The sequence below is a fragment of the Vigna umbellata genome, chromosome 8, assembly GCF_029865625.1.
Source record: "Vigna umbellata cultivar VRB3 chromosome 8, Vumbellata_1.0, whole genome shotgun sequence".
In the NCBI taxonomy this organism is placed as follows: domain Eukaryota; kingdom Viridiplantae; phylum Streptophyta; class Magnoliopsida; order Fabales; family Fabaceae; genus Vigna; species Vigna umbellata.
This window is the reverse complement of record NC_142172.1, coordinates 22210793-22234570: the sequence shown is the minus strand read 5'-3', so window position 1 is coordinate 22234570 and position 23778 is coordinate 22210793. Positions and strand designations below refer to the sequence as shown.

At 33.1% G+C, this 23778-nt stretch overlaps 2 protein-coding genes across 2 annotated transcripts; one reads left to right on the top strand and one right to left on the bottom strand.

The window, feature by feature from the left end:
• On the top strand, positions 1–1712 carry LOC148194274 (uncharacterized). Its single transcript, XM_088097164.1, has 2 exons — positions 1–1018; positions 1708–1712. Exons 1-2 carry the CDS (start codon positions 1–3, stop codon positions 1710–1712), a joined length of 1023 nt encoding a protein of 340 aa, XP_087953290.1.
• A 12817-nt stretch (positions 1713–14529) lies between these two features.
• On the bottom strand, positions 14530–18930 carry LOC124842828 (uncharacterized). Its single transcript, XM_047319403.2, has 13 exons — positions 18829–18930; positions 18584–18721; positions 18376–18457; positions 18031–18107; positions 17442–17557; positions 17182–17290; positions 16984–17100; positions 16781–16872; positions 16554–16620; positions 16398–16479; positions 15788–15879; positions 15482–15625; positions 14530–14676 (listed from the first exon to the last, which is right to left on the bottom strand). The coding sequence occupies exons 2-13, from the start codon at positions 18716–18718 to the stop codon at positions 14530–14532; spliced, it is 1260 nt and encodes a 419-aa protein (XP_047175359.2). The 5' UTR covers positions 18719–18721; positions 18829–18930.
• Positions 18931–23778: the final 4848 nt, after the last annotated feature.

The following is a 23778-nucleotide window of genomic DNA, read 5'->3' as shown; positions in this document are numbered from 1 at the left end:
ATGGCCGGTCATCAAAATCAAGTATATGCTGAGGGTGCATCCATCAACAGACCACCTCTTTTTACTGGTGATAACTATGCATTCTGGAAAGTCAGAATGGAAATTTTTATGGGGTCTGTTGACAGAGGCATTTGGGAAGCTGTGCTAAATGGTCCCTATATTCCTAAAAGAACTGTTGATGGTGTAGAAGTAGAAAAACCATACTTTAATTGGACTCCTGAGGAAAATAGAAGAGCCCAATTTGATATTAAGGCTCGTAATATTATTTCATCTGCTGTAGTACTTGATGAATTTTATAGAATTTCAGTGTGTAAGACAGCACAGGAGATGTGGGAGGTCCTTAGAGTCACACATGAGGGTACAGACGACGTGAAACGTGCAAGGAAGAACACACTCATTCAGGAGTATGAGATGTTCAGAATGCAGCCTGGAGAAACAATATCTGATGTCCAGAAGCGTTTCACTCACATTGTGAACCACCTGACAGGTTTGGGTAAGACTTTTGACACTGATGAATTAAATGTGAAAATATTGAAATCATTAGACAGGTCTTGGCAACCAAAGGTGACTGCCATCTCGGAGTCTCAAAACCTCACTCAAATGTCAATGGCAATTCTCTTTGGAAAACTTCGTGAGCATGAGCTTGAGCTGAGAAGATTAACTGCAGAAGAGGATCAAGGCAAACGAAAGACGCTTGCCTTCAAGTCTGAAATCTCAAAAGGAAAAAGTTCTAAGAGAATTGAGGACGATGATTCCGATGACGATGAGGAAAATATGAGTCTTATGATTAAGAAGTTTGCTAAATTTATGAAAGCAAAGGGAAAAGACAAGTACCGTGGAGAAAGGAAAGAAAATCAAGGATCTCCATCAAGCGTTAAATGTTATGGATGTGGAGAAAGAGGACATGTGAAGAATGATTGTCCTAAGAATAGGAAGAGTGAAGAAAAGAAGGAGAGAAAATCTCCAAAGAAGAAGAAAGCTTACATAGCTTGGGAAGAGAATGCTTCTAGTTCTTCAAGTTCAAGCAATTCAGATGAAGAAGCTAATTTGTGCTTAATGGCAGACTCAGAAGATGCAGGAAGCCAAGTAAGTGATTCTAGCTTAGAGTCAAGTGATGAATTTGATTTACAAAAGGCATTTCTTGATTTGTTAAATGAATCTGAAAAACTTGATGTTGCTCATAAAAAGTTAAAGAAAGAGCATAATGAATTGAAATTGAAGTATGAAAAAGTACTAGATGACGAAGTTGTTTTGAGAAACAAAGTTAGTAATCTAGAAACTAAATTATCTGAATCTGATGTTATTGTACAACCTGTTGAGTGTTTATCTTGTAAAAGTCACATGTTTGACATTGACATATTGGAAAATTTACTTTCTAAAGGAATCAAGCCTATCTCACATGTTCAAAATGTTTTTAGAAAGAGCAATGTTAGAAATATAAACATGCATCATCATAAAAAGTCTAAAGTTAAGAGAACTCGTAGAGTTTGGGTTGAGAAAGGGACTTTTGTGAAAAATAAAGTGCATGATGTTTGTTGTTTTTATTGCATGAAAAAGGGACATACTTCAAACAAATGTAGAATTAAACATTTTTATGTTCCAAATGGAAAATATGCTTGGATTCCTGTTATAGAGTAATATGTCTCTAACCTCAAAGGACCCAAATGAGATTATGGGTACAAAAACTATATTGTTTTTACTTTGTAGGTTAAGTTTTCAAAAAGATAAGAGAGATCTATGGTATTCTGCTCTTTGAATTGATGCTACAAGCCAGGATGTAACTCCATCAAGTGGTATCCAAAAGCCTTCGTTCAAGCACCAAGTATTTGAGCTAAGTGTTGTTTAAACTTTGATGTTGCATCTTGTTTTTACTTGATCTTCCATTATTTAATTAATGTCATATTCATTTCTGGTTAGGCAAATGATATGTTCATAACTATTTTATTCATCCTGTGGTGTGTTCTTGTCTGTTTACACATTTTGATCAAGTGAAATTCATCTATTTAAGATATTCATGTTCTGAATTTCACTCATGTCATGTAAAGCCATGTGCATTGTTATTTCAGTGCTTTATTGATAACTATCTATTGAATTTGTGTTTAACTGGCTTAGTATTCAATTTCATGAGTACTTTGAAGTTACCTTTGGTGTAATCTCTGTCAAGCATCAAAACTATGAAAAAGTCATTTAAATGAGTTGGCTGACAGATTTTCATTAGCAATTTTGGATGATTAAGACATGTGAAAATTAAATTGTCATTTCTATTTCAAAGTTGGTTATGTGGAAATGTGCTTTTAAGTTCAAATGCATAACGAATGAGCTATGATAATATACATTGAGAGCTTGGATGCAGTAAATGATTGGATCAAATTTGCATAATTTTGATGTAAATTATTTTGTTCAAAAATGTTGAAAGATAAAACCTGAATCAGCTCTTGTGATTGAATTTTTGCATATGTTGTTTTGATATGCATAGCTAAATTTATGAAGTTGAATAAATTGGGATATGAGAGTGCATGAATCAGTTGGTGTTTGGGAAGTTGAAATTTGTGCTGTCAAAATTAGTTTTTGAACTGATTGTGCTAGCTGGAATGCTTTCTTGTTAAACCTGGAGTAACTGTGATCACATTCATTTAAGCTAATATTGCATTGTAAGTATTTCTGCATTGCATTGGACTGAATAGATCTTAAAATATTTTTCAGAATCTGTTTTTAAGTTTAAGGGAAATATCACATTTAGGGGGAGAAATTTTTGTTTTGAATTCCTAGGATGTTTTATCATGTTCAAGTCTTGCTTTATGTGCCCTTGTAATCTTTAATGTTTTCATGAATAATATGATCTATTGTTTTAGTACATACATTGTTTAATTGAGGGGGAGCTCATATTAAGGGGGAGCATTATGACTCTTTTTGCTTATGATCAAAAAGGGGGAGAAATATGTGCAGTTACTACTAACTCTTCTTGTTGTGTGTTAGTTTGTATCTTTTGCAGATAACCCAAAGTTGCTTTTAAAAAGTGATTTTTGATCATCATCAAAAAGGGGGAGATTGTTACCAATGAGGAGCATTGGTAAATTTGAAGATAAATGATTTTGATGATGCTGCAACAAGATAGACTATTCTAATTGTTTTAAAAGCACTTTGTAGATAATAAATGTATTAGGAAAGGCTTTAAACATGTAATACTTAGAAAAACTTGTACTTCCATAACTGTTACGCATTTAATCGATTATTAGAAGCTATAATCGATTATCCTGAGCTTTTCTGAAAACCTTGTTGGTCTGGAATAATCGATTATTACTCCAAATAATCGATTATCACTGGTTCTGATGAGAACTGCCAAAGTTTCTGGAATAATCTATTATTCCTCAGGATAATCGATTATCACTTTTGAAAAACCCTGTAACGGACTCAAATAATCGATTATCACTAACAATAATCGATTATCTGCGGCAGTTATAATTCATATCTGCGAATTCAGAATAGTTGGCTATATAAGGTTCTTCCAAAACTCTAAGAAGAGAACTCTGAGCTTTTGAGAATACAGTGTTATCTGAGGAAGTTCTAAAAAGCTAGTTCAAGTGCTTTGCCTGGTCTCGTGAATAGGAGAAGCTCGCGTTTCGTGTGTCGATAGTCGGAGCGGTTCTCTTCGAGTTGGCAAGGTGGTCATCTTCCGGTTCGTTCGTCGAAGGAAGGTTTTTTATTTGTTTTTATTCACTCTTATTGTAATTTGTAAAACTGTTTTTAGTGAAAACGTTAATCACTTTTTATAGTGATTAACAACTGGACGTAGATTCTTTTGAATCGAACCAGGATAAAAATTCTGTGTTGAATTTTCTTGCTCTCTATACTCTTTACATTTTACGCATATCAACGGTTTGATAAATTTTCTCTAAGAAAATTGTTTTTCTAAAACGGACTATCAAAACTTGATTTGTGACCGTAACACGCTTTCCGAGTATTTTATTCCGCTGCGCGACTCTATAACGGTACCGATTGTTCCTACAACATGCACATGATCATTAATTTTAATTTGCATCTCACCCAAACAAATAGGAAGTTCAAGTTCAGAGTAAACCTGTTCTAGCTCCTCAGCAACTGCCTTATTAAATCTATCATAGAAATTGATGTTAGTGCAAGGATCATGAACAGTCACAGGTATGTCAATGTGTTTTATTTCAAGTGCTGAATCACAAGTGTGAGAATCTATAGGCATGACAGGGACACTATTCAATGCAGGTTCTATGAGTTCAACTTTAAACATATCAAAAATGTTAAAATCAGGTTGAACCTCGTCTATATCAATTGGAAGATTCAGTTTAAAGAAAACCTGATGTCTTGATTCACCAGCTACCCTTTCAGGATCATTCCCATCCAGCTTGCGGATAATGAACTCTTCCTTGGCACAGAGGTGGTTGGACACTTAATCTCTTGAAACTCTGGGACATCAGCTACCATCAGTGGTGCTTCATTGGTTGTTGCCCTTTTTTCCTCAGCTCTCTTTGTCAGCTGGTTGACAGCAGCTACTAATTGAGCCACTTGAGTGGTCATCCCTTGAATTTCAGATACTGGAATCCCCTGCTGCCACTGATAACAGAATTGTGTCTGCCATGGCTGCACTGATTGGAATTCCTCTTGCTCTGGTGCATCATAATGTTCCAAGATGGCTGCATGGCTGTTCCGACAGGAAATTCTCCTGCTCTGGTTCAGCATATTCGTCCCAGTATACGTGTGGCAGCTGCTGCTGCACATGCAAGGGTGGTTGCTCATGATATGGTTGAAAACAATGTGGTGGTTGCTGCTGGAAAGCTTGATTGGCTGGCTGCATAAAAACCTCAGGAATAGGCTCATAAAACATGTTAAATCTTGGTGGTTGAGCATTATAAGGAAATGAGAAATTACCATATGCAGAGGAGTGATCCATGCTTACCAATTGCTCACCAGAATAAAACCAATCAGACCAATAAAGCCTCTATCACAGAATTCAACAAAAGAATTGAAAGAAAAGAAAATCTATACAAGCTATATTCACAATTTCTACTCTGCAGAACATATCCTAATATACAAAAATGAAAACAGAACAAACATATCCTAAACTAAAAAGGAACAGATATGAACACAAAACAGAAATAAAATCAAGAAAACAAACCTAAACAAGACTAACCTAACACTCTAAAACTTAATTCGCCGAGTCCCCGACAACGGCGCCATTTGTTAAACTGATTTTTGTCGCCTAAAATCAGAACAAAGTCTGGTCCCCACTAATGTAGCATAGGGCAACCAGAATATCAATCCTAGGACTCAACAAAATTAAGTTTTAAAATGTAGAGTTAAGTCTTGTGTTTATTTACTAATTATTTACTTACTAACTACTACTAAACAGGTGGGGACATTTAAAATGAAAACAAAGAAATTAAAAAATTAAGAAAAGCGAAACTATAATCTGTTTTAAAATAAAAGAAGGAAGAAAATAAAGAAATAAAACCTAAGCTAAAGTAATGAAGAGATTAAACCTATTTATATCCAAAACAAAACCTATATACTAAAACTGGAACAAAATCAGAAATAAAACCAAATTGAAAAGAACTTAAAATTCAAGATTGAAAAGCATCATTTCAACAAGAATGTAAAGGCTGAAACAACAATAAAGCAGATCATAAATTCTAAAATACTCAAAGTAAACAACTGGGACATCAAAACTCAAACTGAACTTCAACTATCACTATCAAAAGCAAAGACAGAATTGATTTCATAGGTGAATGTACATTGATATGAACAAAAGAGTGCTTAGAGTTCTCAAGAAGACATCATGATAATGTGAATCCCTATCCAGGGTATTCTAGTTCATATTTCAGAACTTTAAATTGACTCTTTCCACTCATTTTTTCCAATCAAGGTTCATTAGCCTATTCATCAATCTAAAATTCACAAACAAATTCAAGAAACACAAATTTGAATCAATTTTTATGCATTGAACTCATCTCTGACTCGAGAAGACATCTCGATAAAGAAATGCTCAGTACAGAGTCATTTGATTCCAAAAGGAACTATAGAATGCAGAGAATCAGAGTCCAATTTGTTTCTTCATTGAAACAACACAAGAAACACAGAAGCACGAAACATAACAGAATCACAAAACACTGAACAAAATGTATTATTAATGAGAAAAGAAAATTACAAAAAAATGTACCGAATAAATGCTCAATCGGAGCCACCGCGGGCTATCACCACCGTGATGTGCGCTCCAAAAGCAAGGAGAACGAAAACCTACTCTATAGAAAGCATACCCTAATCTACAGAGCGTAAAACTAAAGGTATCTCAAAAGTATATGAAGAAGTGTTCTCTATGTATATTTACATGGTGAAAGCCCTTTTATATAGGGTCTGAAAAGAATGAAAGAAAAAGCAAAGAAAAAATGAAAGAGGGAACCTTCTCGACGACGCTTCCTGCTCTTAATCCAGCGGCTAGCCTTAATTTCGCTCCACAGCCCTCCGATCACCTTCTTCGGTCAGGTCCGGTCAGAGTCGCAAGCTTCTTCTTCTGCCCTAGCTCGAAGGTTCTACTCTCTTCTAAATGAATGTGCTTGAGAGAATGTTATTTTCTCAAATGAGCTCCTCTGCAATGACCCCCAAAAATTGTCTCCATTGAAACTCACCGTTTCACTTAAGCCCATACCAGCATTGGCAGCCCAATTATCCAATCAGCAGCAGTCTTCCAATTGCAGCACCATTGTAGCAGGCCAGCGCTGCCTTCAATTTCACTTGCAGCAGCTTGATGTTAAAACAGTAGCCCAAAACAGCGACCCAAATTCAATCCAGCAGCTCATTTCAATTCAACACCTCCCAATCAACTTCTATTATGGCACAAATGTTGGCCCAATCTGTAAAAAAAATCAAACAACAATTAAGAAAAAGAAGAGAAATTAAGCAATTAAAACAAAACATTTTTATTGAAAGAATTTCAGAAAAATACTAATTTCCTAATTATTAACAAAAACTAAAAATTACACCTAAAAACCTCTTTTTAACTAAAATTTTATAAAACTAAAGAATTAAGAGAAAAACATAAAACTAGCCTAATTCTAAGAAATTAAAAATTAAAGAAATCTAAGAAATGATTTTTAACAAAGAAAAATATGTAAAGCTAGAGTGTTATCAGTGGTCTGCTTTGAGGGTAAGAAGTTGAGACATTTCAAGTCAGAAAGTCTAAACCTTAAGAAGTCGAAGAAGAAGATAGTCTTCAAGAAAAAGGACAAAAAGAAAGTTCTTATGAGCACGTGGGAGGACCTAGACTCCTCAAAATCTGAAGGAGAAAAGGAAGCAAATCTCTGCCTTATGGCAGACAATGTTGAATACTCATTAGACGATTCTGATGAAGAGGTAGATTTCTCTTACCTTCACTATGTTATTCAAGCATATAATGAATTGTTGCCCAACTCATCAACGTTATCAGAAGTCTATCAGCAATTAAGAAAACAAAACAAAAAGTTTTCAAAAGAATAAAATATTTTGAAAGATGAAACTAACATCGTCTAAGCAGAATGAAAATCTTTAAACAAAGAGTTAGTGATCTGCAAGGAAAGCTATGTTAAAGACAAAATCGTCTATACACCTAAACACTTTCATGTTTTGAAGTTTAATCAAATGATATTAAAACAAAATAATACTCATAAAATTACTTAGGGTGAAAAAACAAAACATAGAGCCTAAATCCCAAACACACAAGAGTGGTGCGAATACTCAAAGAAAATATTGGCTAAGGTTGTTGAGTATTAGGAGTGGTGTTAATACTCAAAGGAATATCGACAGGGTTGGTGAGTACCAAGAGTGGTGCTAATACTCATTTGTAATCGTGTGAAGATTATAGTGGAACCCTCTGCGGAGGAGACTAGACGTAGCTCAGTTGGAGTGAACAAGTATAAAATCGCTTGTGCAATTATCTCTTATCTTGCCTAAATGATCCTCTTGTGAAAACCTGCAGTCACGCTTTATTTTTCAAATATAAGAATCTTCCAAGTTAAACGATTATTTATCCCACAGTAAGTTCTTGCCAAAACGTTGCAGTATTTATTCTTAATAGCACGTCAAAACGCTTATACATATTTATCAAGTCGATCATGTAAGCACTTAAAAAGAATAGTTCAAAGCTCGATAATGTGCTATATTAGAAGGGTTGCAAAAAATTTTTCATTAACACTATTCAACCCCCCTTATAGTGTTTTTCAAGTACTTCAAACTAATTGTTTTAAAAAGAGAAAATGAAAGCATTATTTCAAAAAACAAAAAGCTGATAGAAAGCACAACATTTGTTGAAGATGCTAAATGCATTGAGTCACTCAAATGAGAGAATGACACCTTACTTAAGGTGTTAAACAGAATGTTTGAAGGACATAACCATTTAAGACTTCTACTATGGGTTGTAAAAACCCTTATGATAAACGAGATCTAGGGTTTAATGGCAATAATACTCATTATACGTATAATCCTAAAACTAATTGTTTTTGTCAAAGCTAATGAGTAAAGTCCAAGTTGTGCATCAAACTCTGAAAAGAGAAAGATGCCTAAGACTAACAAGATAAGACCCAATACAAGATGAGTACCTAAAAATAAAAATGTTTCCATTGTAGATATGCTTGATGACCACAACGAAACTGTAGGCATGGTACCTGGACAATGGGTGCTTGCAACACATGATAGAAGAAAAGTCTATGTTCCAAAACCTCAAGAATAAGAAGGGAGGATACGTATATATTCTTTCCCTTCTATTGATAATGATTTGTTAGTAGATGACCTAAAACATAATATGCTTAGCATAAGTCAATTATGTGATCGAGGATATAATGTCATTTTTGAAAAAGGTCATTGCAAAGTCTTAGACGACCAATGTGTATTAGTATTTTCTGTCAATAGACAAGGTAACTTGTATAGAAGAGTTCTAGATGAATTGCATGTTCTAAGTGTCTCATGTCTAGTATCTATAAAAGATGAGGCAATTGCATGGCATAATAAATGTGGACATACAAGTATGAGATTAATCTCTAAGTTGCAACGTCATGGTGTCGTATGACAGTTGCCTAATGTATCATTCAGTGATATAATGCTTGCATGAAAGGCGAACAAGTCAAGGTATCTTCTAAAAGTAAAAACTTTGTGTCTACAGAAAGACCTCTTGAGTTGCTTCACGTAGATTTATTTGGACCTACCAGAACCACATCTGTGAGTGGTAAACCCTATGAACTCGTGGTGGTTGACAACTTTTCTAGATGGACATGAGTTTTATTCTTAGTCCATAAGGATGAAGCATTTGAGTCCTTGATGGAAAATTTCCTAGCCATGGTCAAACACTTTCAAGAAGCGTTGAAGTCATCCTTCAAGATGGTATCAACACTACCTTGTGGACCACCTTTAGAGCCATCATGGAGTATAGCTTGAAGAGTAGTGTAAGCCCCTCTAGTCACCTTCCTCTTAGAGTTGGTTTAACCTCTCTTTGAGTCTTCAAACACCACACCACCACCATTTAACCATCATATAGCCATGAGCTTCTAGCCTCATAAACATCATAGCTTTCGAATTTTCAGTATCTACCCTTGAATGTGGCTCCCTAGTTAGTAAAACTAGGCTCCCTGGCTAGGAGAACTAGGCTCCCTAAGGTTGCTTGGACTTTGTTTTTGAGTGATTTTTTCAATTTTTTTTCCTTGGATAAGTGAGTTTCCTCATCATTGGCGGTCTTTAGTGCATCAAAAGACACTTTAATTCATTCAATTATGGAGGTCAAAGCCTAGATAAGTGGTTTGAACAAAGGTGGGTCAAAATCATGAGCATGGATGCCCAATTTATCAAAGGCATTTTGGGGAGTTGTACAGAAAGTTGAACGTGACTCAGTCAAGAGAACTGGGCTCCCCAGGGTTGCCTGAACTTTGTTTTTGAGCGAGTTTTTCAATATTTTTCCTTGGATGAGTGAGTTTCCTCATCATTGGTGGTGCTTAGTGCATCAAAAGACCCCTTAGTTCATTCAATTGTGGAGGCCAAAGCCCAGATAGGTGGTTTAAACAAAGGTAGGTCAAAACCATGAACATTGGTGCCCAACTTAGGCCTTGGCAATTGATTACAGGGTCCTTGTAATCAATTACCATAAGCATTTTGGGGAGTTATACAGAAACTTGAAGGTGGCTCCCTAGCCAGAAGAACTAAGCTCTCAGGGTTTCCTAAACTTTGTTTTGTATTGATTTTTTGAAATTTTTTCCTTCGATGAGTGAGTGAAAAACATCGACCTTAATTATAATTAAGATGATGAATCAAAGAAACTTTTTTTCATAATGGTTTTCAATATCAATTATGGTTCAGTTCAATTTACTCATTACATTATAATTCATTCATTTCTAGTCGAAGAATTTAAAATAATAGATAAGAAATAGAAAAACTCAATTAATTCATTAATAAAAAAAAACATTACAATATTAAAACAAAATTACAATAATAAAAAAGTAGTTCATCCATTAATAAAAAAGCGTTACAAAATAAGAAAGACAATACTACCAAATCGAAGACGATCGTTGTTGGTTGAAGTGATTGTGTATATAATCCATTTGTTCCTCTAGGTATCCTACTCGAGCTTCTTTTTGTCCCTCTAGGTTTCCTACTCTAGCTTCAATGTTGTCAAATCTATTCCCCACAAAAGTTTGAAGATCTCAGATGTTGTTGATAATTTGTGTCAGCATTACAGACAACTATATTGCATTCCATGGGCATCCTCCCTTTTTGTGAACTCAGTTTCCATGTGCACACATGTCACTTCAAAAAATTTACAAAAGATAATACACTTCAAAACAATGATGGTCCCATAACACTAAATCAATAATACACAAAAGTAAAACGACTTAATTTGAACTTACCATACTATTAGATGGTTCCATTGATTTATATCGACAATAACAATACACGCGTAAAGAACCAAATGTTAAGGACAACTGTCACCAATACCAACAAAATCTCCTACAACAACATATACCAAAAAAATAAATTCATGACCAACAACCTTTACAAAGCAACATAAATCATAGTAAAACAACAAGCACCTCAACGCTACTGTTCTACAAGAACCAAATCATCAACATAAAAAAAGAGTCAAACGACAACCTAATCATCAACAACAATAATAACACAAAGAGAAAGCAAAACCCATGATTTTATGGTTCTACACATCTCAACACTGTGGAAGACCCCTTCTTTCACCTAAAAGCGCTCACACGTTTAGGAAAGGAGACATGTTTTCTCATTCGTAGAGAGCGCGAGAGATGCGGAATGCGAAAACAATGGTGAACCAACAATGAAGGTGACGGTGGAAGTGATCGTCGAGGTCATAGTGGGTGAGAAAAGAATGAGAAATGGAAAGATAGGGCAAAAATCGCGAGAGAGAGGAAAAAAAGACCAAGACAAACATCTAATGGTTGATAGAACGACTAACTAAACAATGGTCAAGCAATGCTGACGGTGTCACTATGATCAAGCAATGTTGACGACGTCACGATGGAGCTCATCACCGACGAGAATGAATGAGAAAAGAGAGAGGGACGAGCCAGATAATGCGAGAATTGAAACTTCGAGAAAGAGAAGACGAAGATGTTCAGTTTCTAACTTCTTTTTTAAGAAATCGTAAAACTTACGTTTATTTCAAAAACACCCTTCACATAGATTTCAGCTTTTAAAAAATTCATTCTTATGCACCAATCACATATCGACAACTCGTTAAAATATTGTTGTGACAGAGTTGTTAAAGAAACATTTTCCTAATTTAATGTTCTTGGATATATGAATGCTTGCGTGATTTATAATTGTCTATGCGGTTATGATTATATATATATATATATATATATATATATATATATATATATATATATATATATATATGTATATTCATCAAGTTATCTTACCTTTGATTTTTTTTTAGTGTTTGTGATGTTTTCTGCTATAACCGTGATGTTCAATATCTATTGTAGGAATCCTTGTAGCACAAAATTTTTTTTGTACATAATACGGGCTTTGTTTCTCTGAACAGTTGTGTACTTCCTTACCAATTTTTTGTAAAATTTTAAATACGGTAAAGGAAGAAATGAAGGCTTATGAGAATATATCTAATATATATACATGTGTTCTACGATACACTTGATTCCGTTTAAAGTGGATGCATTGTTGAACTCTGTTTCAGTAGACGAGTGGCTGAATATGTTATTAAGGTAACACTAGTTCCAGAGTGTTACATACCCTTTTAGAGTTTCTTTAACAATATATGTATTAAATCATAATTTTTTGCTTTTCAAATCGTTATCTATTATTTATTAATTAATGTTCTTTTCAAATTTATGAAATTTATAACTTAATATATACCAAATATATAAGTCCCATCTATGTATTTTCATTAAACAAAATCATATTTTAGTAACTATAAAAATTAAATTTAAGGCTTAATTACCTACTTAGTCCCCATGTTCGGAGGTAATTTGCTGTTTAGTACCTGGTTTTAAAAATGTAGGCATTTGATACCTATGTTTTGAAATTTGTATCAATTGAATCCTACCCACTTAACGCCGTTATAATTGATAACATTTTTCTGACTTTGTATGTGATTTGTGCAATCGTGGCAATGAGGTGGCTTAAGTGACTTGACGTGGCAGGCTTCCTCCAAGACTGAACCTCCAACCTACCGCACGGCCAATTCTCATCCAGTCTTCCTCATGAGCGTTCGTCTTCCTCACGAGCGTTCGTCTTCCTCACGAGCGTTCGTCTCCAACAACTCACGGCCTGCGCCTAACGTCTTCATCTTCTTCAATCACCTCCAACACCCGTGATTTCCCTTCCACCGTCTCACAGCCAACATCACAATCATCAACCAGCATCCAGTTCAACTTTACCCATTAACCAAACTTCCCTCCAGCAACAATCATTATCCCTCCGCCAACCACCCAGAATTCCAGAAAACCAAACCAGATACTGGGACTAAGCCATCAAGCTTCCTTTCATCTCTAATCACCACCAAAGGAGTTGAATCTTTGAACAGGAAACACGCGCACACAACAGAAACCCACCATTCCTAACTACCCAAACACAAAAACAGAAAATAGATAAAGGAGAAGGGGAGAGTCAATCGGCGGCGGCTTCCAAGGCTGACGGCATCGCGGTTGGGAACGGATCCGGTGGTATTTGGGGTTTGCCGACGACGCAAGAGGTGGTGGCACGGGTGGCTGGGTCGACGGTGAAAAGAGAAGGAGAGAGACCAGAAGCAACTTGCGGCGGTCTGCTTGGAGGAGGCGGCGGCCAGAACTGCTCCGACGGGCGTGAACGGCATCGCCGACAGTGGTCCTGGTGGTGCTTAGCGTCGCCGGCGAAACTTCGGATGAGGTAGAGGATCCTCTCGCGGCGGCTGGGACGTGGGTGGCGTAGGTAGGTGTCTCAGGAGTCTCCCGTTCAGAGGAGAAGATGAAATGTTGATGCAAATGAGTTGAACTTGGAGGAACCAATAATGGTGATTTGGCCGTGCGGAAAGGTATCCCCAATTTAAAAAAATGTAACCCCATTTCAAATTCCCAATTCAGCCTGTCACGTCATTGCCACGACGCAATTGATTGCACAAATCACATACACAGTCAGAAAAACGTTATCAATTATAACGGCGTTAAGTGGGTAGGATTCAATTGATACAAATTTCAAAACATAGGTATCAAATGCCTACATTTTTAAAACCGGGTACTAAACAGCAAATTACCTCTAAACAGCAAATTACCTTCTAACATGGGGACTAAGTAGGTAATTAAGTCTAAATGTAATATTTTTGTAGTATATCGTTAATTTAAATTTACTGTTTCATGAAAAATCGGCTAGCTTTTATCCTCCTCTAAATTGAAGATCGAAGAATTGTTAATCACAATACCAATAACTCAATTATATTGGTTTTGGTTGAATCAAATTCATAAACTAATTAAAAACGAAAACATGTGGGTATTTTAGCGCTTCCTTTTAACATAAGTATATGATATATATAATTTGGATAGATATGAGAATAAAAAGATCACGTGAAACTGATATTTTTGGATTTTTATTTTTGTTTTCGTTTTCAAATGTCATTATCACATTGAAGCTCCATGTGCAGTGGTACAAATCAAATGATTCTTTTGATGCTTGTGTTAGATATTTTGGTGCCCTGCGTTCATATTTTGCTTGTGGAATTGGTCACTTGTAAAAGATAAGAAATTAGCAAACTAACAATTTTTATAGAGTGAGTTTGGCAAATAGTGCACAAGAACTTGTGAATGATTGCAGGTTCATCCACAATTAGATGAATGATACCAAAAAGAAAAACAAAGAGGGATTGCATCATTAACTCTTTGACAAGTTGGTGGAAAGAAAATTCAGAAAAAGAAGGTAATGAGGAAAACTTGGATTATATGAATTATAGAGTGACCAATTTAAAACACCAATCATTGCAAAGAAGAATTCAGATATTGCCCTATTTTGTATCTATAAATGAACATCTAATTACAGTTTCCAGTATATTCCCAATTTGTGGAGGATGCCAGCCACCACACCCCAGAAAGTGATTTCTGCAAATATCACATATAAAAAAGTTCCCAACCTCTCTGAATGCCAAACATTGATAAACACATGATTCTGAATCCAGTTTACCTGATTCATGGTTTTCATTTGTCAGCACTTTTAGTTACAGCTACATCAAATCTAAATTAAAAAATAAATTTTAAAACTAATTCAATTTTATAAAATTAACAGTTTATAAGACTAAATTTACATCTATTTATATATATTATATATTTATATTAAGCTTAATTAATAATTTGATAATTTAGATTTTTAATTTATTTTGGTTTTTATATATTTTATTTATTAAATTAAGTTTTTATTTTTTTAAAACAGATTCAATTAAGTTTCTATTATTTGTATAAAAAAAGATTTAATGTAATATTTTTCGTTAAATTAAAGATAATATTATTTAAAAGTGTCATGTGAAAATCTAAACATCTTTTTACTTAAAAGTGTAAGATGTCAAAAAATTTAAAAGTTTCAAGAAACAAAATTAAGCTGATATCTAACACTGACATTTCAAAAGAATGTTAATGCCAAATTAACAAAAAAAATCACCTTTTAACAAAAGTAAAAATTCAAAAAAAGTAAAAGTAAAATAAATCAAAAATCAATATATAGAAAATTAAATTAAGAATTAAATCTTTGTTTTATTTCTTATCTGATGATATCTTCAATAATTCTAATATTTTAAAAATAAGTATTTTGCTTTCCATGGTGAATTTCATTATTCATCCTACCTTCTATATCTGTCATGAAATTTTCCAAATATCAAAGATAACAATCAAGAGTGCTTACGATAGAAAATATAGGAACTTTAAGAGATGCTTTATGAGAAAACAAGTTAGAAAGATTTGATTAGTGAGTTAAAGTGAAAAGGTAAGGTTCTTACGAGAGAGTTATCTGGATCCTTGTAATACCATCCATTTACAAATGCTGCAAAGATGCCCTGTGCTGCCATAACAAACACTAGCATTGCATTCATTCCTATCCATTCCAAGAGCAAGAATGGAGTACGAAGGTTCCAAACATCTATCTGTTTCATTTTCAGAAATACTATATAAGAATCATCATTAACTATCATTATTAAACACAACTATAACTCATGAAAATAACTATCATCTGAAATTATATTTTTCAGCAATTACATCTGATGATACATTGCATACTCATCATCAAACTTAATTCATATATTTACCAGCAAGTACAACACAGAGAAGACAATTCCAGCTGCCCCAGCTGTGAAACAAACATAGCTGAAACTGTATAGTTGCTTGTTGATTGGGATTGCTGCCATATTCCATGCAAATCTTTTGTCACATATTTTCAGAAAATATATATATATATATATAAAGAAAGAAAAGGAGAAAGAATAAACTTAATAAGTATTGATATATATTACTTTTAGTATAATAAATAAATAAAATTACAATTTTCAGTACAAAAACATTAATTATCTTAATTTTGTTTGATTTCCATTAATAAAGTAGTTGAAGATATGTTTTTATTGTTACGTGTGTTTATCAAATAGAAAATTAGTATTAATACGTAATTAACCTTGAAAAGAGTACACTTGTGTTTTTATTTCTATTTTTAAATTTAAAATCTTTTCTCTTTAATAAATATAGATTACTAATTAAGATTAAAAAAACGTGTTTAATCGTATGAACGAAGTTCAAACAAAAACTGACATTAATATTGTTGTACTCATATAATACTTTTTTTTTTTTTGTATTAACATTATTTGTATATTGAACTAATTATTTATTCTCTTTATATATATGTGTGACATGTATCAGTAGCCTTACCATCTGTAAAGTGAAGGATAAGGCCTATGGTGAATAAGACAAGCCCTAGTGTGAGCCATTGCTTGAGCCTCTCCGAATGACCCTGAGAACGAGTAAACAAAACTTAGTATGTGAACAAGTAGAAGGCACATGGGACGTTAATGTGTAAAGTGTAACCTTGAAATGAATCAAGACATGCCCATAGTGGATGCCAATGACACCAGAGAGGATAGCTGATATGGAACTACACAAAGAACAGAACAACCTCAAAATATTTTCACCTCATTATAATGATTCATTATTAATTTTCTTCTTCTTCTTCATAAATCAATATTAATATTACGTTAAAAACATTAATATTAGTAAGTTAAAGAATTAACGAATATATCAAAGTGGCGATAAACCTCAACAAGCCTTCCGGTTCAAAAGGAGCACGACACCAAGATGGAGCATTTTTAAGGAAGGGGCCTTCAGCTGGAGAACTCAGTGTGCATTCCTGTAAAATGTTTTGGTCAAAAACTACATCATTATACTTAAAACTCTACATATAATTATTCATAGTAAAAACACACGGTTGGTTCAAATGCTTAAGTCGGAGAAAACTCACCTTTGAGCGTGTCCAAACAGGCTGGGAATAGAGATGATTAACACCCCAAACTTGTCTGTCTACGTAGCCAACAGCGTTACATGCAGGACCTAGGTGTCCTCGCATTCCACATTGGACCTAGAATCAGGAAACTAGCATCAACAGAAGAACATAAACCTACTAAAAGATATTAGTATCTCGACAGAGATTATGTAGTACTGTGTATCTCTTTGGTTCCTGGCTGTTATAATCCACGAAACTCCAATCTGGAACGTAGAGGCTGAAGGTTGTAACCATGTAAATCACAAATGCCACAAACCCACCAAGCCTACGTAACACAAAATATATCAGCCATAAGTCATATAAAATTCACAATCCCATGAACTGTTTAGTAATAAAATATCACACAAGAATGTAATTAAGCTTTAAACATTGTAGTGTGGGTTTTGAGAATGAAAGGTGTTGCTTGCTTCTCTCACCATTGCCATTGATAAGCACTAAAAATTGAAAGGTGTCCCGGCTTCAGGGAAGAGGGTCTAAGCTTGGTGGTGTATGTCTCTATCAGAGCAACAACACAGTATACAAGGGCTATTCTCTGCATAGACACGGTATGCAGAATCCTGGTTACTCAAGAACTGAGTTGTGAAAATTTTTTGTAATAGAATTTATGTCACCATGTATTAATTTGAATTAAATGTTTTTAATCTTTAAACACAAACTTGAAATTAGTCGTTATCATAAATTCTCGTACAGTTTGGTTCTTAATATTTTAAAAGGAATAAATATGGAACTTTTAATCTAAGTGTTTAATTTTTTTTAATATATTAAATATATTTTAAATTAATTGACATTTGATCTGATTATATTATTTGACACTTGGTAATTTTAATAACATTCTGAAACATTATTTAAAGAACTTTATTTGGTTAAAATGATTATATTTATTATTTTTTAAATTTAGAAATTAAAATAGATTAAAGTTTGAAATACAAAAATAAATTTTAATTTTACGTTAAAGTTTAGAGACTAAAATTCTATCTAATCCTATTAATGTAGTTCCATCCAAACCTGGAGAATGCCACACCATCGTATAAATCTCATGTCAACTCCATACGAGAGATCATCAGGTGCATGAGAATATCCACCTGCCAGTCCAATTTATCAATGTTGTGAATAATCTAACTCGGTTGAAGTGTGAGTTATTATTGTAAACTGTTTAGCATGTGTAATTGAATTCAACTACCACGAATACAAAACGATGTGTTTGCATGAATCAATTAATGCATGCTATGCATTGATGGTCCTTCAAAGTTTCATTTATCGGCAAATTGTTCATAATCTATGTTGTGAAGTTTGAGTTTAGTCTTCTGCACTAAATACCTTAAAAAAAGTGAGCCAGAGAAGTTTGGTTACCTTGCAAAAGAACTCCCCAGAAGAGAAGCTTTAGTGTCCTAAGGATTATCTTGTTCACAGCATCCTTAACCTTGGAGATTCTCTGTATTATAACAAGTTTAAGCCACAAATTTATAAATGAAACAGGAGCCAACCAAAAAGAACATCTTATGCAGAGAAAACTTAAAAAACAAGGCTCTTCAACACCAAGAACTGTACGAGGTTCTACCTTGAGTGCGAGAGCTATAGCAACTCCAACAATGAAAAGAAAGAAAGGCATAACGAAATCAGCCAATGTACATCCATTCCAAGGGGAGTGATCAATGCGTGGATAAGCTCCACCAGCATCATCTACTAGTACCATCAGCTGCACATTTAACAGAGGTAACACAATCACATTTATATACATATCCTTAATTTCCTTTTCAAAATATACACAAACCATCCTTTAATTACAAATTATGTAACACTAACCACTATGGTGAGACCCCTAAAGGCATCAAGGGTTGCAACTCTTTTTTTCGTTTGCTTCACCAATGGTTGCTGCTCTTGCTCCACTATTTGTTGAATGGAATCTCCATCACCATTATGAGGAATGCTGAGCCCTTCTTCCATTCTTTTAGCTTCATCCATGATACAACATTCACAATTCTTATCGAACCCTTTTAACTCTTCCTCTTTTGGTGAAACCAATCAAAACAGTTAGTTGCCAATACTCAAGGGTGGTGGTGTAGAACACATATATACACACACTTCCACAAGAGACAGAAAAAGGGTCTTTGGTAGAAAGACAGAAAATGGAACCACATCTCTCGTTACTCTGTACGTGAAACGCATGCCTTAATTTTAGCATTATACGTTAGGTGGGTGTTGAGATTGCATCTCTTTTGACTAAAAATTAGTTCTTGAGCCAAGAGTTCTGCATAAAAGAGTTTAATCATAAACCTTTTAAACAAACAAATAAAATAATCTTGAATCAACTAACAAGGTGGTGCGTGTTAACGAGTGTAGCTGGTATTTTGTTTCTTGTTCCTGCTAGAGAAACCAGAATTGCAGTAATATAATCTAATTGTCAATCACTTACGACAAAAATACCTCTTTCTGTCCTTTTGACCAAAATTTCCAACACTTTGGTTTGTTTAATGTGTTCGTAGACTACAAAGTACGGTTGTTTTGTAAGGAATATTTATTTAATGGCCCTAATCTTTTGTAAGGATGATTTACTTAATGGCCCGAATCTCGCGTTCAAATTTCTAACACATGATTCTTGTAGCGTTGGGATTAATATTAATAAGTAAAATTGGCATCCATTTATATATTAGATATATAATTTTATTTTTAATTAAATAAACTTTTGTTAGAATGAATTCTAACGTTACTTTCATACCATTTAGAGAAAAACTAGAAATTTTATTACGATAGATTCTTATGTCATAATAAAAAGGAAAAAGATATTTTGACAATTACTTATTTAATATAATTTAATTTCATCTTTACTTTAGATTTTCGACTTATTATTAAGAAAAGGTGGAAGTATCACTTTAAGTATATTATATAAAGATTATTATTGTTTCTATTTATATAATATTTTAATACAATTCAAATTAAGAATATAAAGTTTACAAATTTGTACTCATAATATATATATATATATATATATATATATATATATATTTTTTTTTTTTCTAAATATATACTAATTATAAAGATTAATTAATTTAAGAAGGGTAATTAAGTTAAGAAGTGCTGTTGACGTTCACTAATTTCTTATGCTTTTGGTGACAAATTATTGGAAGTTGAAATCTTTTGCATCTAAATTTCAATTATGCTATCAAAGTGACTACTATTTTGTTAGCAATTGCAGTAAGAACATTTTTCGCAATCTTCATCATTTCGTTTTTAGAAATATTAGACGTTAACTGTACATCACTAACTATTTAAATATTATAATGTTAAAATACTATTTCCCTTTTGAAAAGTATCAAGCCATATATTCTTTTTACGTTTGGATGAGAGAAAAAAGTGGAAAACGAAAAAAAAAAAATAGAATAAAAAGTTGAGTTGTTTTATGAAAGAAAAAACTGGAAAGAAAAGAGAAAGCGAGTAAAAAGTTGTAAGAGATTTGATTCATGTAATAATATATATATATATATATATATATATATATATATATATATATATATTATAAATCATTTTTAAAAATATAAATTAGAGTTCAAATAAATTTTAAATGAAAATAAAAATTATTATAACTTTTTAATAAATAAAAAAGTATTTTAAAATAAAAATATATTAAAATAAAATAAATTTACAAAATATCAATTTTTAAATTACTTAATTTTATTTCATTTATTACTTTTATGTTTTTCTTTTACTTATTTATTATAATATAAATATAAGTATTAATAAAATATTAAATTTATTTATTTTATTTCCTATTTAAATACTTTTACTTAATTTTTTATTTTATTATAATATAAACATATTAATACAATATTAATAATATAGTTATTAACGTCTATAGTTGAAGTGTAAATAATAAAATAATATATATGAATATGATTTCAAACTTAATTAATTGTATCGTAAATATTTTAATATATAATTGATTATGTGAAAAGCGTAATATATATATATATATATATATATATATATATATATATATATATATATATATATATATATATATATATATATATTTGTTGGCAAACTGTTTCATTCTATCTTGAAAAGTTTCTTTTTATTATGTATCCCTTAAAGATTTTGAAAAGTGAAACATTATTTTTTTTTATCTCATTTTTTGTGGTTTATGTAATCTAGCTCAAAAAAAAAGTACCATATTTTAACAAAGTTTATTTAACATTATTGACTAAAAGTAGTTAAATAATAATTTAAGAAGTATTTGTTAATGTAATTATTATATTATTATATATTAATAGAATATATGACTAAATCTAGTTACATCTACACCAAATAGGTTTTATCTGTCAAATCCATAGTAAGAGAGTGAGAGTAGAAGAAGGATTTTCAAGCTCATTCTTTCCTTCTCTTCAAGCCTTAGAGGACATTGGACCTCTCATGGTCAAGAAGATGGAAGAGGAAGATGGAACTTCAAGAATACTACTTTTGTGGAGGATCACCTATTAGACTTCTTGTTTTATCTTTAATATCTTTGTAAATATGTAAAATAGTTTCTTTAGGCCCTGTATTTGGCCAAGACACTTTGTTTAGCTTTGTCTTAAAAACTTAATAGACCTAAGGAAGAGCTAGTGCACCAATAAGGCTCACTCTAGAAAGTTTACGCATGAAATGGGTCTTTGGGAGCCTTTGGAAGATGTCAATATGAAGGGAGGCTCCCTTACATTGAACTTGGACGGTAGTTAGGGGGAAGGCTCTCATTCCTCCCCACTTGCCATAGGATAGTTCTAGTTCCTGTTAGGTGCATTGAATCCTAGCCTACTCCTTCACTAATAAAAGGAGAGACAACATTGTATCATGATTTAGAACTTGATTGAATCTAAAGTCATTTTGCCAAAATTGAAAGATTTCTCTTCTTGAGTTCTCATCTTATAAAATGTCTTCTTCTAGACCTCTTCATACATTATCCTTCATGGTTGGCCTAATCTCTTAGAGGGACGTCTACCAAGACTGCACAATACAACATCTTCATCTCTTCATCTGTATTTGCTTCCGCTACTTTCATCTTCTCACATGGAATCCACCCTTTGAAGAAGATTTATCAACCCATTTGGAAAATCATCGTATGTTGAAGGAGCCTCCTCAAAGCAATCTCCTTCAATCTATTTGCAGATCCAGCTCCATTTTGCCACCATCAAATGTACAATAATTGTGATTTCCCATTGAACTTGATGAAAAACTTGTGTTTATAACAGAAGTCGAGTTTGACAAGATATCCTCACCACTAAGTTCCATGATGTCTTCTTCCTTTTTGGCCTCTGAACAATATACATTTTCCTTTACTAAAACACCTTCGTTGTGATAATTATTAGCAATGTCCAAGAAGCAGAAAAGGCAACAATGTTTTCCCTTCTTATTTTAATTCTGATTCCATATACTCTTATCCTAAAAATGCGCTTCATAATAGCCAGTCTAGATATGTCTAATCAATCAATCCATAGAAAAATCCATTTATTTCATCCAAATTGAACCTTACTAAGTATACCTGGTGACGTCGCGGTATATAGAGCTATGTTTTCCAACGCGCAAGAAGGCATTTTGCTGATGCGATCTTTGGCGGTGCAACCTCTCTCCTTCTTCAATCCTCGGTAAAGCAAGAGTTAATCAGTTGCCATCTTCGCTTCTAACGTCTTTGTAGACTTTTCGGGATCCGAGGAAGACGAAGCCATGATTGGAGAAAACCCTAACCCTAACTTGAGAGAGAGAAATGTGTATGTTTGTTTGAGTGATAATGATTGGAATTTAGGAATGGAAATGAAGTGAAATGGAAGTGGGAGTGAGTGAGGGGAAAACTACACAATAGTGAATGAGGGTGAAATGGCATGGAGGCAATGACTTTTGGGATTTCCGTGAAGAGAAGAAGAAAGGATACATAAATGAACTGGGAAAATTAGGAACTATGATAGGTGGTTTACTAATGGTCATAGTAAAGAACTCCTATGACAAGTCTTTCTAAACCTGTCATAATAAGTTTCGAACATAATTTCAGTTTTGTCATCGCGTCTAACATACTATGACAGGTGGTGAACAAGCAGTCATAGTAAAGACTTACTATGATAAGTCTTCCTAAACTTATCATAATAAATTTTGATTATAATTTAAATTTTTCTACCATGTCCATTTATTATGATAGGTTCCCTTTTACCTATTATAATAAGTGTTATTTTTATTACGAGAATGTCAACACTCAACTTATTATTAGAGGTGGATTTTTCCTTTCATAATAAGTCATTATAGAAATCACCTTTTCCAAGTGAATTGTTCTTGATACCAAGGACGTCATTTCTACTATATTTAGAGAGTCATCATCATGCGATCTGAGTGTGCTTCTTCCTTCCAAGACAACAGACCATTTGTGATTAGAAGGATCAATGATATAGAATATTTGTCCTTCTTGATATGCCATGGAAAATGGTTCATCTGTGTAACCCACCATGTTAAGATCAACCAATGTAAATCCAAACTCATCCGTCCTAAGACTTGTATTGACATCAACCCATTTACAGATAATGACTAGCACTCTAAATGTGACATAAACAATTTCCTAGATGTCTTCTATCACTCTAAAGTAACTCAGATTTTGTAATTGTATTTTTTATCTTTTGAACTAACAAAATGCAAAAACTTGACATGAATGGTAACTGCACCATTTTGATCTCTACTTTTCTCATCTTCTATTTTTTTTTTTACAAACAAAATGTTAGAAATGAAGTGTCTTGTTTCTCA

Excerpts from the sequence above, each read along its gene's own strand:
- LOC148194274 (XM_088097164.1), top strand. The coding sequence starts at position 1 with ATGGCCGGTCATCAAAATCAAGTATATGCTGAGGGTGCATCCATCAAC.
- LOC124842828 (XM_047319403.2), bottom strand. The coding sequence starts at position 18,718 with ATGGTACTAGTAGATGATGCTGGTGGAGCTTATCCACGCATTGATCAC. Across the intron at positions 18,458-18,583 it reads CTATAGCTCTCGCACTCAAG|AGAATCTCCAAGGTTAAGGA; the intron begins GTAGAACCTCGT and ends GTTATAATACAG. Across the intron at positions 14,677-15,481 it reads AGGATCCAGATAACTCTCTC|GTAAACTGGATTCAGAATCA; the intron begins GTAAGAACCTTA and ends ACCATGAATCAG.